At 44.5% G+C, this 14,932-nt stretch overlaps 1 protein-coding gene across 1 annotated transcript in view; it reads right to left on the bottom strand.

The window, feature by feature from the left end:
- Positions 1-150: 150 nt before the first annotated feature.
- Positions 151-14,932, bottom strand: part of LOC149459673 (uncharacterized) — a 96,445-nt gene continuing 81,663 nt past the window's right edge. The window contains exons 13-15 of the mRNA XM_089680828.1: positions 8,697-8,764; positions 6,895-6,999; positions 151-635 (exon numbers count right to left, since the gene is read on the bottom strand). Coding sequence (XP_089536954.1) covers positions 484-635; positions 6,895-6,999; positions 8,697-8,764 — 325 coding nt within the window. The 3' untranslated portion in view covers positions 151-483. The remainder of the gene's footprint in view (positions 636-6,894; positions 7,000-8,696; positions 8,765-14,932) is intronic.

Below are 14,932 nucleotides of genomic sequence, written 5' to 3'. Positions count from 1 at the left end.
TTGGTGACCACACAGCAATGGAGAGAAATTTTTCCAATGGTACAGAGACAGCAAAGTAACCCTACAGAGGTTCTAACCGTTCCCCACTCTGTCTATAACCAATGGAAATTAGGGGACTTCCTGCAAAATAAAATGAAGCCAAAACACTAAAATGTTTGATATTTTATTAAAAATATAAATACATCTATTTCTTTGAGAAAGAAAGAAAATTGCCAGCGCTCAAATCACTATATCAGCGCAAAAGAACATTTACATGGTGTCATGAAGACAGCTCTGAACAGTTCCTTAAAATGACAGTTGGGGGCAACAATGGAGTTGCCAAAAAGGAGAAAGGAGGAGCCTGTACTACGGGCGGGGTCAGACTGGTAAGGACAGGGGTGATTAACCAATAAGAAAATTAGCATGTCTGGCTGCAGGAAGCAGATTTGGTAGATTAGGCAGCGAGGGGCATCATGGGTCGTCCCATTATTGGAGTCATGGAGGTCACTTTGCAGGATGCAGCTTGGCACGAGCGTTCCGTAGCCGCTGCTCTTCTTGCAGGTTGCGCAGACAGGCGTTTCGGCTGATGAACTGGACGTGGCACTGCGGGAACCATCCGGAATTAAGATCGGAAAGGCGGATTCCACATAACCAGCCTGGAATGGAAAATCAGACATTAGCCAGGAACATAGACACAAAGGTATCAACCTGAAAGGGCCTATCGGTGAACTCCTCCTATTCGCTCCCCTTTGTTCTGTAAACTTCAAAATTGTTTTCTTATAACTTTTCTACACAAGAAAAACAAAACTATTGAAGGACTATACCCATCTCTTTGGCAGACTGTGTCTCCCCTCCTCCCCTATCCAGCACTGGGCCTATGTGCCAGCACCATGGCCAATCAAACAACAGGTACTGTCCTGAAGGACTAGGAAACACGTTCGTTGGCAGTTAACCTCCCTGGCGGTATGATTCTTTCCGATTTTTTGTGCTGAAAGCGGTACATTTTTTTGCATGGAAATATGTCGTTTTTTATTGTAGGCTGTAATTTTTAGGAATAACTCACTGAAATCTGTCCGAACAAGAGTCTAGTAAACATCCCTGGTATGATAAAATTTGAAACACAAAATCATAAATTATAATTTAATAAATAATCATTAAAAATAATAATATAATAATAATAAATTTAATTCAATAATATAATCAAACCAAAAACACTGAAATTTGAAATACAGAGGCAAATTCGCACATCGCTGAGCAAAGTCGCAAAATCGCTTTCAGTGTCTGATGACGAATTTCCCCACAAATCATTATCACTCAATTCTGCAAGTGGTTCTGATTTACTATCGCTGTTCTCTAGCCGGTCTAAAACCGCTTTTGACGTAAAGGGACGCTTTTTGGACGCCATGGACTTTTCTAAGTTTCCAGGCAGAAAGAACATTCAAAATGCAGGCAGGGCGCCGGACAAAGCACTCGGGACAAAATGTATGTGAAATGCATTGAAATGGCAATGACAGCAAAAATGACATTTTTTAAAAAATTCAAATTTCCCGCCGGTTCCGGCGCCCGTACGTCCCGACGTCACAGAGACCGGAACACAGAAGCCGGATGCCGGCATCGGCCGGAGGAGATGGCCGGGGACGCTGGAGGGAACACATCGCGGGAGCGAAGGACAAGGTGAGTGCTGCAGGGACCCCCAGAGCAGCGCCGCATGGTAAGCCCGAGTGTAGTTCGGGGTTACCGCTCTTGGTATAGAAATTTTACCCCGAGCTACACTCGGGAATACCACTAAGGAGGTTAAGAAATGAGCCCCCTTTTATATACTTGACTGCCTGTGCCTACAGCATTCTGTTTCACTCCAGCAACCTAAGTTATAAGCCATTCATGTTTGAAAGGTGCCCCATGCGGTTACACTGTGGTGTAGAGGGAGGCCTGTATGTGCATTTGAATCTCCATAATGATTCAGTGCCCCGATATTTAAATAGTTTCCTCAGTTTCCACCCCAAGGCTTGGCAAAGAGGCCACCACCTCGAAACACGTTGTCCTGGAGACCTGAGATGCTTGCGGCTATTTAAGATGAGTGCTGGCAACAGGTTACTTCCAGACCTCGAGAGCACCGCCGCGATTGTTGCTGGTATTTGGACACCAGTTTTTACAGCTCCATGGAACCTTTACCCTATGGACGTCCCCCATTGGTCTGGCCAAGCTAGTGGCTTAACTCAACACCTCGGGGCTACCGGGAGAGTACAAAAGAGTACCCATTCATTGGTGCATGCAAGTGGTTTTAGCAGTGTTTATTAACTACTTGTGGACTGCCCACCTGTATTGTATTGATGGGCGGCCTAATTTCCCCCCCCCCCCCCGGCCTAACCCCCTGCTGTGATTGTACAGAGTGTGAGTTTGTCAGCATGTCCCGGCCAATGATTCATTGGACCTGCTGATTGGCTGTGTCCAATCACAGCCCAGAGCCCTGTGTTGACGTTCAGTACAGGGCTCCGTACAGAGGGAACAATCTCACTGTTTTTCATCCCTGCAAAGGGATGAGAAACACAGATCTCTTAGTAAAAGCAGCACATTTTACATAGTTAGGTACCCATGTAACCCCTTGATCGCCCTAGATGTTAACCCCTTCCCAGCTAGTGTCATTAGCACAGTGACAGTGTATAGCATTATCACTGGTCACTGTATTAGTGTCACTGGTTATGTCACTGGCAGTCAGTTCCCCCGAGTGTCAGTTATCATCAGATTGCCCGACACACTAATCACAGTCCTACTATAAATCGCTGATCACTGCCATTAGCAGTATAAAAAAAAATCCAGTATATTTACCAGATTGTAGAGTTATAACATTCACACAAACCAATTAAAGCCTAGTTCCACTCAAAAGTGGAAGCTCTGCTTATTTGCCTCCGCCCACCCCCCCCCCTCCACTTTTGGGTGAGATTGGGAAGCGGGTACTTGTTTTTACAGGTATCTGCTCCCACTTCCGGCTCAGTTTGCCGCAGCAAAGTGAGCCGGAAGTTTGGCCCCTTCCTCCCTCCCGCAGTCTTCTGGGAACTTTCACAGGTCCCAGGAGGCTGCCAGACCAATTAGGAGGCGCAGCGCGACTTGCAAAAGCGCAGTGGGCACCAGGCTGTGAAGCCGGAAGCTGTCACAGCCTGGTGCCCACAGTTGAGATGCCGGCGCTGTGAAGGGGAGAAAGGATGGCAGAGGTGAGAACATCGCTGGACCCCGGGACAGGTAAGTGTGTGTTTATTCAAAGTCGGCAACGACAGTTTTTGTAGCTGCTGATTTTTAAGAAACACAAAAATGTCTGGAACTCAGCTTTAATAAACACTTATTATGATTTTTTTTTTTTTAATCAAAAGGCATGTAGCAGAATACATTTTGGCCAAAATGTATGAAGAAATTTGAATAAATACTTTCATTGGATATGTTTTATAGCAGAAAGTAAAAAATACTGTTTCTTTTTATATATTGCAAAAAAAAAAAAGTGGTACCTAAAAACCACCAAAAGAAAGCTCTATTTGTGTAAAATTATATAAATTTGGTTTGGGTACAGTGTTGCATGCAGGGGCGGACTGACAACTCATGGGGCCCCCGGGCAATAGGGGATCATGGGGCCCCTGTGTCCTTGCCCAAACTCAAAAAAGCCTATGAAAAAGGTACCAGGGGCATCTCATGGGGCCCCCTACTGACCCCGGGCCCTCGGGCAGTGCCCGAGTTTCCAAATGGACAGTCCGCCCCTGGTTGCATGACCAATCAATTACCAGTTGAAGTAAAAGCATGGTGCTGTATAGCAAAAAAATGGTTTGGTCATGAAGGGGGTAAAATCTTCCAGAGATTAGGTAGTTAATAAAATGGACATGTTTACTTCAGCTATTGGACTCTTGTGGCTGTCTCTTACTGGCAATTTAGTGGTCATACAGGTACTGTGGGTATATGTTGGTTGTCCTTATGCAAGCGTACACTTCCATTGGAACATCATTAGGTTTATGGTGTCACTGAACGTCTTACTGGCCATAAAAAGCTTGGGTGTAGGCATTCCATTGGATTGTAAGGCTATAATACTCATGCGCTGCCACAAGTAAAGGATAAGCTGCTGCAAGCACCTAAATGTGTTCCCACATCAATAAAACTCCCCAAGAAGAGTGCTGCGCTGCCCCCTAGTGACACCCCCCCCCACTAATAATAAACACCCTCCTCAGCATCAAACACAATGTGTAATAGAATATATCTGTGAAACAAATAAAGTCAATAATACAAAACTGGCTGAGCCACTAAATCCAAATGATAAGTGAAACCTATATCAAAAATAATCAAAGTTCTGTCCTTGGACCCCTTCTCCAACTACACCTCCTCCTTTGGTCACTTGATAAACTCCCACGGCTTTAAGTACCATCTCTATGCTGATGACACACAAATCTATCTTTCTACTCCTCACCTCACCCCTTCACTCTCCTCTCGCATTACTAACCTGCTAAGTACTGGGCAGCACAGTGGCTAAATGATTAGCACTTCCGCCTGGCAGTACTAGGGTTGTTGGTTCGAATCCCAGCCACGGCAGCACCTGCCTGGAGTTTACATGTTCTCCCTGTGCCTGCGTGAGTTTCCTTTGGGTACTCTGGTTTCTTCCCACACTCCAAAGACATACTGGTAGGTTAACTGGATCCTGTCTAAATTGTCCCTAGTATGTGTATGAATGTGAGTTAGGGACCTTAGATTGTACACCCCTTGAGGGTTAGGGACTGATGTGAATGTACAATATATATGTAAAGCGTGGAGTACATTGACAGTGCTATATAAGTACCTGAAATAAATAAAAATAAAAAGTGACATATCGGCATCAATGTCAATCCACTTCCTCAAACTCAATCTTTCCAAAACTGAGCTCTTAGTATTCCCCCCATCCCGTGCCCCCTCCCCTGACTTCTCCATGAAGATCAATAACACAACCATCAGTCCCTCCCCTCATGCCAGGGTACTAGGTGTAATCCTAGACTCCCATCTGTCCTTTCAGCCCCAAATCCAATCACTGTCCAAATCTTGTAGACTTCACCTCCGCAACATCTCCAAGATACGCCCGTTCCTAACCTCGGAAACCACTAAGCAACTTATCCACTCCCTTGTTATATCTCACCTTGACTATTGTAACTCCCTCCTCATTGGCCAACCTCATCGCAGGCAATCCCCTCTTCAGTCTATCATGAATGCTGCTGCCAGACTCATCCACCTTACTAACCGTTCTGTATCTGCCACCCCTCTCTGCCAATCCCTCCACTGGCCTCCATTCAGTGTCCGCCACCCCTCTCTGCCAATCCCTCCACTGGCCTCCATTCAGTGTCCGCCACCCCTCTCTGCCAATCCCTCCACTGGCCTCCATTCAGTGTCCTCCACCCCTCTCTGCCAATCCCTCCACTGGCCTCCATTCAGTGTCCTCCACCCCTCTCTGCCAATCCCTCCACTGGCCTCCATTCAGTGTCCTCCACCCCCCTCTGCCAATCCCTCCACTGGCCTCCATTCAGTGTCCTCCACCCCCCTCTGCCAATCCCTCCACTGGCCTCCATTCAGTGTCCTCCACCCCTCTCTGCCAATCCCTCCACTGGCCTCCATTCAGTGTTCTCCTTCCCTCTCTGCCAATCCCTCCACTGGCTTCCCATTGCCCAACGAATAAAATTCAAAACATTAATAACATATAAAGTCATTTATAACTCTGCCCCAAATTACATCACCTATCTTGTCTCCAAATATCACCCAAACCGTACTCTCCGCTCCTCGCACGACCTCCTGCTCTCTAGCTCCCTTGTCTCCTCCTCCCATGCTCATCTCCAGGACTTCCCCAGAGCCTCCCCATCCTCTGGAACTCTCTACCCCAATTTATCAGACTATCGCCTAGTCTGTTCACTTTCAGGTGATCTCTGAAAACCTCTCTCTTCAAGGAAGCCTATCCCGCCCTCAGCTAATAATGGAATCTTCTATTCCTCCTACCAGTCCATCCCCCATAGTTATTACCTTTTGTACCACTAGCCCCTCCCTCTTAGATTGTAAGGAGCAGGGCCCTCCTAACCCTCTTGTATTGAACTGTATTGTCTCCCATTATATTGTAAAGCACTGAGCAAACTGTTGGCGCTACATAAACCCTGTATAATAATAAATAATAATAAACCCAAATCAAGTAGCAATAAACACCTGACCGGCTTATAATAAACACTGCAGAATAAAGTGTAAAAAAACAACAAAAACAGTAAAATATGTGAAACCTATATCAGAAATAAAACACAATCACAATAGCCGTAAACACCTGGCCGAGCTTTAATAAATACCCTGCTGACCTAAAGCATAAAGTGTGAAAAATCAACAAAAGCAGTATTAAATAATTGTAAAACAAGTGCCCCTAGGGGGCAGAACAGCCCTATTCTTGGGGAATTCCATTGGATTGAAGTTCTACAATCAATCATTCACGTTCTTAGACTCTGTACACTGTTACCTTGGGGATGCTATCATTCATTATACATGTTGTTATTATACAGGATTTATACAGCGCCAATAGTTTACAGAGCATTTTGTAGCCAAGAGGGTAACTACCTCTCTATATATTCTCTGAAACTATAATCAATGTCAGCTAATAGCCACCATCCATCAACAAGCCAGGCAGTCACGTTGGGACCAAGGACGGACTGAGCCTCTTATGGGGCCCTCTAGTAACCCCGGTCCCTTGGACAGTGCCCGAATGCTCAGTCCGCCCCTGGTTGGGACCATGTTCCCCCAAAAAGGGAAATCAGCCGCACAGATTTCGAACATGGAGGAAATATATTTATGATCATTACCACAAGACCGAGACGTGGCTACAAAGTTTTCTTGAAGGGAACCCAAAATGTGCCTTATTGAAATTCAGTGGCTGGCTGTGCCGTCACTTACCGTCATCGCTGTTCTGTGTCACCATGAGGGTGTCGGCTTTTTCCAGCGACAGTTCGTCATTTTCCCGCGCTTTGTACGACTTTAAACATTGCACCTGTTTAAGGCCTAAAAGGAATAATTGTATAAATATTAAAAGAATTCATGTGTAGGGTGGAGCCTATAGAGGAAATGGCAATTAATAAAAAATGATTTAACCCTTTTGTTGCCAGAGCCATTTTTTTGCACACATTTAAAAATAATTTAAAAAAATCTTAGGCCTGAAGATTACTTAAAACCCCCAAAAGTTATATTTTTCTGAAAACAACCCTGGAGAATATTATATATATTATTATTATTATTAACTCAATGGTTAGCTGCTGCTGTCAGTCAAATCCTGTGAGCAGAGAACGGGAGGCAGGGCTGAGCCATGCTGTGTGTGTCAATAGAGTCACAGTCTATTGACACACAAGAAGAGGAGCCAACAGCACCGGTGGAGGACCCACAAACAGGAGGTTTGGGGCCCTTCTGTGCAAAACCATTATACAGAGCAGGTAAGTATTACAGGTTTGTGATTTTTTTTAAATTCACCTCAACGTACACTTTAAAATATATATATATAAATATATATATATATTTATTTTATTTTTTTTTATTTTTTTTTTCATAACTCAAGGATAGTAGGCTGCGTTTTTTGGGGCCCTGGGAGATTGGTTGGGGATATATATTCAGTTGTGAATGAACACAGTGAGTTATCAGTACTGATCATTCACCGTGTACATTCAGGAAAGGAAGGGGCTGGTAAATGTGACATTTTCTTTAAAAAATATATTATATAAAATATATATATTTTATATTATATATATATATTTTTTTTTTCATTCATAACTGAAGCATAGTAGGCTGTGTGTTTTGGGGCCCTGGGAGGTTGGTTGGGAATATGGAGAATATATATATATATATATATATATATATATATATATATATATATATAGAAGGTTGGTTAAAAAAAAATATATATACATAGATTTTTTTTTTTTTTTTTAACCAACCTTCCAGGGTTGTTTAAAAAAAAAAAACACGGCCTACTATGCTTCAGTTATGAATGAACACAGTGAGTGAGTGATCGGTACCGATCACTCATTGTGTTCATTCAGGAAAAGAAGGGGCTGGTAAATGTGACATATTTTCTGGAACCCCCCCCCCCCCCCCGCTCTCCATCCTGAAAGATCCTGTGGTTTTGTTTGCAGCTGCTGGTGGTAAAGAGAGAAGGCAAGCCAGCACCACTGTGGAGGTGGGGGCACACGGGGGGGTGCTTGGGAAATGTATGGTGCACAGGGAGGGTGATGGGTGCGGCAGGGGGACAATTACTGGAACTGATTCCCTGTATGGCTCTGTCTGCAGCAGCTGAAAGCCAGCAAGAGGGAGAGGAGAAAAAACCAGCTTCAGCTTTTATTGAAAAATAAATGCAGTTTCCACTCCTTGAAATTTGTTCTTTTAATTTATAAACTCAAAAGTCCTGGTTTGACTTGAACATTTTATATATATATATATAAGATAAATTGCAGCCTATAGGGCTGTCATCCTGATCCTCCCCCTTCACCGCTTGATAAGTCACTGACCCGGAACAAGGATGGGGACGATTTTCCTAAAGCAAAGTAATACGAAAAATGTGACCAATCAGTGTGCAGATCTCATATTATGGAAAAGCTAAACAAGAATTCTGACTGGTCGCTAAGGCCAGCTGCTCTGCTTTGGTGGGCCTATGCACCTATCAGTCGTCTCAACATTCCACCAAGTTGATAATTAGAAGGTTGGTGGCTTACCATCTTTTAGGAAGTCAGCTTCCTCTCTAGGAGGCGTTAGTGCGTAGATCCATCTGAGCTTCTGACTCCTGCAAAGACAACGCAATGATTTTATAGATTTCTTATGATGTATGTATGTATCATTATTTATTCTATGTGTATGCGGATACATATTGCTGATGGAATGTAACTAAATATTGTCAAATAAACACTTAAGGGTGTAATTATAAAAAAAAGTTGCAGAAATATTCACGCTGTGACACGTCCGATATTTTGTATGAATGCCAGCAAAACTGAATGTTACCCTAGAAACCTTTTGCTATCATCCTAATACTACAGTTCCAAAAAACAAAATACTAAATACATAAAGAGCAGTAATATCAAGACTCAGACAAACGTATATAAATCTTGTGGAATTACAATCAAATAAAAGTGCCCATGTCCATAAAGTGCAGTCCACCATCACGGTGCAATTGTGACCGGAAGTTCCCGCCCCTACGCGGATAAGAATCATCTGCCAATAGCACTCCCAGCTGTAAGAAAAGTTGAATATATATTGGCATGTTATATATTTGATTTAATCCAATCATGTGAGGCATGAGAGTATATATGAGGAGGAAGAGACGGCGGTAGCCAAGCCTCCTGATGAAGTCCAGGATGAGACGAAACGTGTAGGGGTGGGAACTTCTGGTCATGTTACTTTGGAACACTTGCTGGCTCCAATGTGGATTGGAGTTGCAGTGTTACCTTTGAAAGCTTTGGAAGATCATTCCAGGTACCAGATGAGCCACCTTACATTGTGAGTGATATTCTTTGTTTAATTAAATATTTCAATAGATGGTTTTACACTTTGAGATCTGTTTACTGGCTTCCTTCCTATGTGTGCTATGAATACGGCATTTATTCATTATTTATTTCAGGTACTTATATATCGCCATCAATTTACGCAGTGCATTACATATATATTGTACATTCACATCAGTCCCTAACCCTCAAGGGGTGTACAATCTAAGGTCCCTAACTCACATTCATACATACACATATTAGGGCCAATTTAGACAGGATCCAATTCAACATGTCTTTGGAGTGTGAGAGGAAACTGGAGTACCCGAAGGAAACCCACGCAGGCAGAGGGAGAACAGGCAAACTCCAGGTAGGTGGTGCCATGATTGGGATTCAAACCAACGATCCTAGTACTGCCAGGGGAAGTACTAAATTTGTTATTTATTTCAAGTATTATATAGCGCCATCAATTTACACAGTGTTTTACATATATATAGTACATTCACATCAGTCCCTAACCCTCAAGGGGTGTACAATCTAAGGTCCCTAAGTCACATTCATACATACACATACTAGGGACAATACAGACAGTAGCCAATTCACCTACCAGCATGTCTTTGGAGTGTGGAAGGAAACCAGAGTACCCGGAGGAAACCCACGCAGGCACAGGGAGAACTTGCAAACTCCAGGTAGGTGGTGCCGTGGCTGGGATTCAAACCAACGACCCTAGTACTGCCAAGTGGACGTGCTAACCATTTAGCCACTGTGCTGCCCTTTCTTGGTATGTGCTTAGGGGGGTCAACAGCCATTGGTGGGTTCGGTCCCTAGGGTGGTGACACGCATTGGAGTTGTCTGGAGTAGATTATGTACGGAGCACTAATCTCTATGCAACACTTTTGATTGCACTAGTTCAGGGGTAGGCAACCTGCAGCTCCGCAGCTGTTGCAGGACTACAAGTTCCATCATGCCTCTGCAAGTCAGCTGTAACTGTCAGTTTTGTAATGTTACAATGCCTCATGGGAAATGTAGTTCCACAACAGCTAGAGAGCCGCAGGTTGCCTACCCCTGCTCTAGTTGATAGTACACTGCACTTTATGGACATTGACACTCTAATTTGATAATTTCACAATACCGAAATATGTTTTATGAGTCTTGATATTACTGCACTCTATATATTTAGCCATTTGGTTTCTGCACTATTATTATCATACAGGATTTATATAGCGCCAACAGTTTGCTCAGCGCTTTACAATATAACGAGAGAATACAGAAACAATACAGTTCAATACAAGAGGGATAGGAGGGCCCTGATCCTTGGAGCTTACAATCTAGGAGGGAGGGGCTAATGGTACAAAAGGTAGTAACTGTGGGGGATGGACTGGTAGGAAGAGTAGAAGACTCCATTATTAGCGGAGGACAGGATAGGCTTCCCTGAAGAGATTGGTTTTCAGAGATCGCCTAAAAGTGAGCAGAGTAGGTGATAGTCTGATAAATTGGGGTAGAGAGTTCCAGAGGATGGGGGAAGCTCTGGAGAAGTCCTGGAGACAAGCATGGGAGGAGGAGACAAGGGAGCTAGAGAGTAGGAGGTCTTGCGAGGAGCGGACAGGACGGTTTGGGTGATATTTAGAGACAAGATCGGTGATGTAATTTGGGGCAGAGTTATAAATGCCTTTATACATTATTGTTAGTGTTTTGAATTTTATCCGTTGGGTAATGGGAAGCCCGTGGAAGGATTGGCAGAGAGGGGTGGAGGACACTGAATGGAGGCCAGTGGAGGGATTGGCAGAGAGGGGTGGAGGACACTGAATGGAGGCCAGTGGAGGGATTGGCAGAGAGGGGTGGAGGACACTGAATGGAGGCCAGTGGAGGGATTGGCAGAGAAGGGTGGAGGACACTGAATGGAGGCCAGTGGAGGGATTGGCAGAGAGGGATGGAGGACACTGAGTGGAGGCCAGTGGAGGGATTAGCAGAGAGGGGTGGAGGACACTGAGTGGAGGCCAGTGGAGGGATTGGCAGAGAGGGATGGAGGACACTGAGTGGAGTCCAGTGGAGGGATTGGCAGAGAGGGGTGGAGGACACTGAGTGGAGGCCAGTGGAGGGATTGGCAGAGAGGGGTGGAGGACACTGAAGAGAGGCCAGTGGAAGGATTGGCAGAGAGGGGTGGAGGACACTGAGTGGAGGCCAGTGGAGGGATTGGCAGAGAGGGGTGGAGGACACTGAGTGGAGGCCAGTGGAGTGATTGGCAGAGAGGGGTGGAGGACACTGAGTGGAGTGATTGGCAGAGAGGGGTGGAGGACACTGAGTGGAGGTCAGTGGAGTGATTGGCAGAGAGGGGTGGAGGTCACTGAGTGGAGGCCAGTGGAGGGATTGGCAGAGAGGGGTGGAGGACACTGAGTGGAGGTCAGTGGAGTGATTGGCAGAGAGGGGTGGAGGTCACTGAGTGGAGGCCAGTGGAGGGATTGGCAGAGAGGGGTGGAGGACACTGAGTGGAGGTCAGTGGAGGGATTGGCAGAGAGGGGTGGAGGACACTGAGTGGAGGTCAGTGGAGGGATTGGCAGAGAGGGGTGGAGGACACTAAATGGAGGCCAGTGGAGGGATTGGCAGAGAGGGGTGGCAAATACAGAACGGTTAGTAAGGTGGATGAGTCTGGCAGCAGCATTCATTTATAGACTGAAGAGGGGATAGCCTGCGATGAGGTCGGCCAGTGAGGAGGGAGTTACAATAGTCAAGGCGAGATATTATTATTATTATTATACAGTATTTATAAAGCGCCAATAGTTCGCTCAGGGCTGTACATTACAAAGGGGGACAGAACATGTGACAGAACAATACCAATACAATGTGATACACGAGGGGTTCGAGGGCCCTGCTCTTTCGAGCTTACAATCTAGGAGGGAGGGGAAATGTATTTTTGACAGGTGAGCCTTGAACCTATGACAATGTTCTTCATAGCACGCCACCCTAACCACTGGGCTACTGCCTCTGCCCATATGCTGGATATAACAAGGGAGTGAATAAGTTACTTAGTGGTTTCCGAGGTTCGGAACGGTTGTATCTTGGAGGTGTTGCGGAGGTGAAGTCTATTGTATGAAGGATTATGCTGTAAGTTTTCTAGGGTAAGCGCAGCTTTTATTGATTTATACACGTATCATATAGTGGGAATGCACACTATTAATGCAGCAGTCGCCCCATTCTTTTCTTTTTCACAGAAGGTTTTGCGCGGGTGTTCTGCACTATACAAAACTGAATGCTTCTAGACTATTTTCTCTCCAGGTCAGATGTTCTTACTAATTGTGAATCAGGAAAATACTGCACTATGGCCACTAGATGGAGCTGATGATCACAGGAAATAAACACTTGTTTGCTATGGTCATCAGCTTCATCCAGTGGGCATAACGTCATAGTTTGGGTTTCACATGGAAGGAATGCGCAAACAGTTTTGCAGGACAAATAACAGCTAAGTAATGTGGAACATTCCAAGGTATTGATTACCTGGGATCACAGTACTCCCCCCCAACATCTCCATCTGCTTTTCTCTCCAGAAGGATGGCGCCATTTTGTTCAGGTATTATTCAACATTGCTTTCTAGTCTCAGCGCTGAGATGTCATTGCATTTAAAAGAAAAACATTTGAGTATCTGAATTTGACCTGGTATCAGCCAACTGCAGTCCATGTACAACAGAGCTCAGAACAGTAGAGGAAGAAGCAGCACAAGGAGCCGATCAGTTGTGCTGCAAGGTAGGTGCTTGGTGATAGCAGGAGAGAGCAGAATGACAGAAAGGTGTCCTCCATCGATCTGCCGCTTCTCCTATTACTGCCCAATCATAGGCTGGGGGAGGGACAAGACCTGTAAATGTTTTTGAAATGCAGTTGAGAAAAATCAGGTCCCCTCCCCTGTGCTGAGTGGCAGAGCTGTGTAAATCTCAGGATTGGATGGACATAAATACAGACCCTTTGCTAGGTAAAACGACTCCCTTATGTACTGGATGGGTATAGGATTAGAACTTTTTTTTTTTTTTAATGGTTGAACTGGATGGACCTTTGTCTATTTTCAGCCAGACTAACTATGTAACTATGTACTTAGCCGCCTGCCTGGGGTGTCGATTCTATATTCTAGTTAAACAATTAGAACCTTTTGATATTAGAATTAGTAATTATATTATTATGAGCATAGGCGCATTAAATGAACAGAAAAAAAAAAATTAATTTTCTAATTTAAATTTTTTTCCCCCACTTATTATGTCCCAAACTCTGGATTTACACAACCCACTCGAAACTGGATCCCCATTAAATATTCATGCCACCCTACTAAGCTGTAGGTAAAGGGGAACCTGACACGACTGCCCCAGGAACAGGGATTAGGTGCTGCTGTTGTAATACGAGTCCGATTGGAAGCAGTTGACTCGGCAGCAGGGAAGGGTGGATTATTTTGGCCCTCAGAGAAGAATTTCAGGGCTCCTGGTATTGCCTTACAGACTCCATGTTTACAGTGACGAGGGATTACGGGGAGGAATTCAGAGGTGACCACCACAGTTCAGCGGCTTTATCCTCCAGGAGGATCGTCATTGGTGTTAAGTGAATGATGAAAAAAAAAATGTGTTCAGCTGTTCCTTGGGTCCCAGTCCACATTTCAACTTTTTTAAAAAGTCATAAGATGTTTTTTTTAAGTTTAAGTTGAATCATTTTAAAAGTAGAACTCCACCCAAAATGAATAAACAGCCCTTTAAAAGATGAAATAAAGCCAGCTTTTTCTAAAAGGTAGAGATTTCCCCTGCAGTACTGTTTTTCCACCAATAGATGTCCTCACTCTGATGGGCAGCATAATGCGACCCACTTTATCTGAGCCCATGTGGTCCTGGACTCACCCTCAGACCATAACTGGACAGTGAAAGGAGAAGCAGCACAGTGATGAGCTCATCATTGGCTCCTTTTGCTGCTGCTTCCTCTCGCACTCCAGCCCTGCTGTACAGGGGCTGCTGGAGGTCGATACCAGGTCACATTCAGATACTTACACTGCTTGTATTTAACCACTTCAATACCAGCACTTTCACCCCCTTCTTGCCCAGGCCAGCTTTCAATGCTGTCACACTCTGAATGACAATTGAGCGGTCATGCAACACAGTACCCAAACTACATTTTTTATTATTTTAAAGAAAGATAGATCTTTCTTTTTGTGGTATTTAATCAACACACGTCTCTATTTTTTTTTAGCAAAAAATAAAAATCCCAAACCATTTAAGAAAAAAAATATTTTTTTCTTAGTTTGTTATAAAATGTAGCAAATAAGTAATTTTTTTCCTCACTGATCTGTGCTGATGAAGCTGCACTGATGGGCATTGATAGCCTGGACTGATGGGCATGGATGAGGCTGCACTGATGGGCACTGATGAGGCGCCACTGATTAGGAGGCACTGATGAGCCCCAATAAGCTGCACTGATGGACACTGATGAGGCAGCACTAATGGGCACTGATG

The sequence above is a fragment of the Staurois parvus genome, unplaced genomic scaffold, assembly GCF_062004578.1.
Source record: "Staurois parvus isolate SC_StPar_1 unplaced genomic scaffold, SC_StPar_1.0 ptg000250l, whole genome shotgun sequence".
Lineage (NCBI taxonomy): Eukaryota > Metazoa > Chordata > Amphibia > Anura > Ranidae > Staurois > Staurois parvus.
Note: the sequence above shows the minus strand (reverse complement) of the source record. Positions and strands in the feature narration are given on the sequence as shown.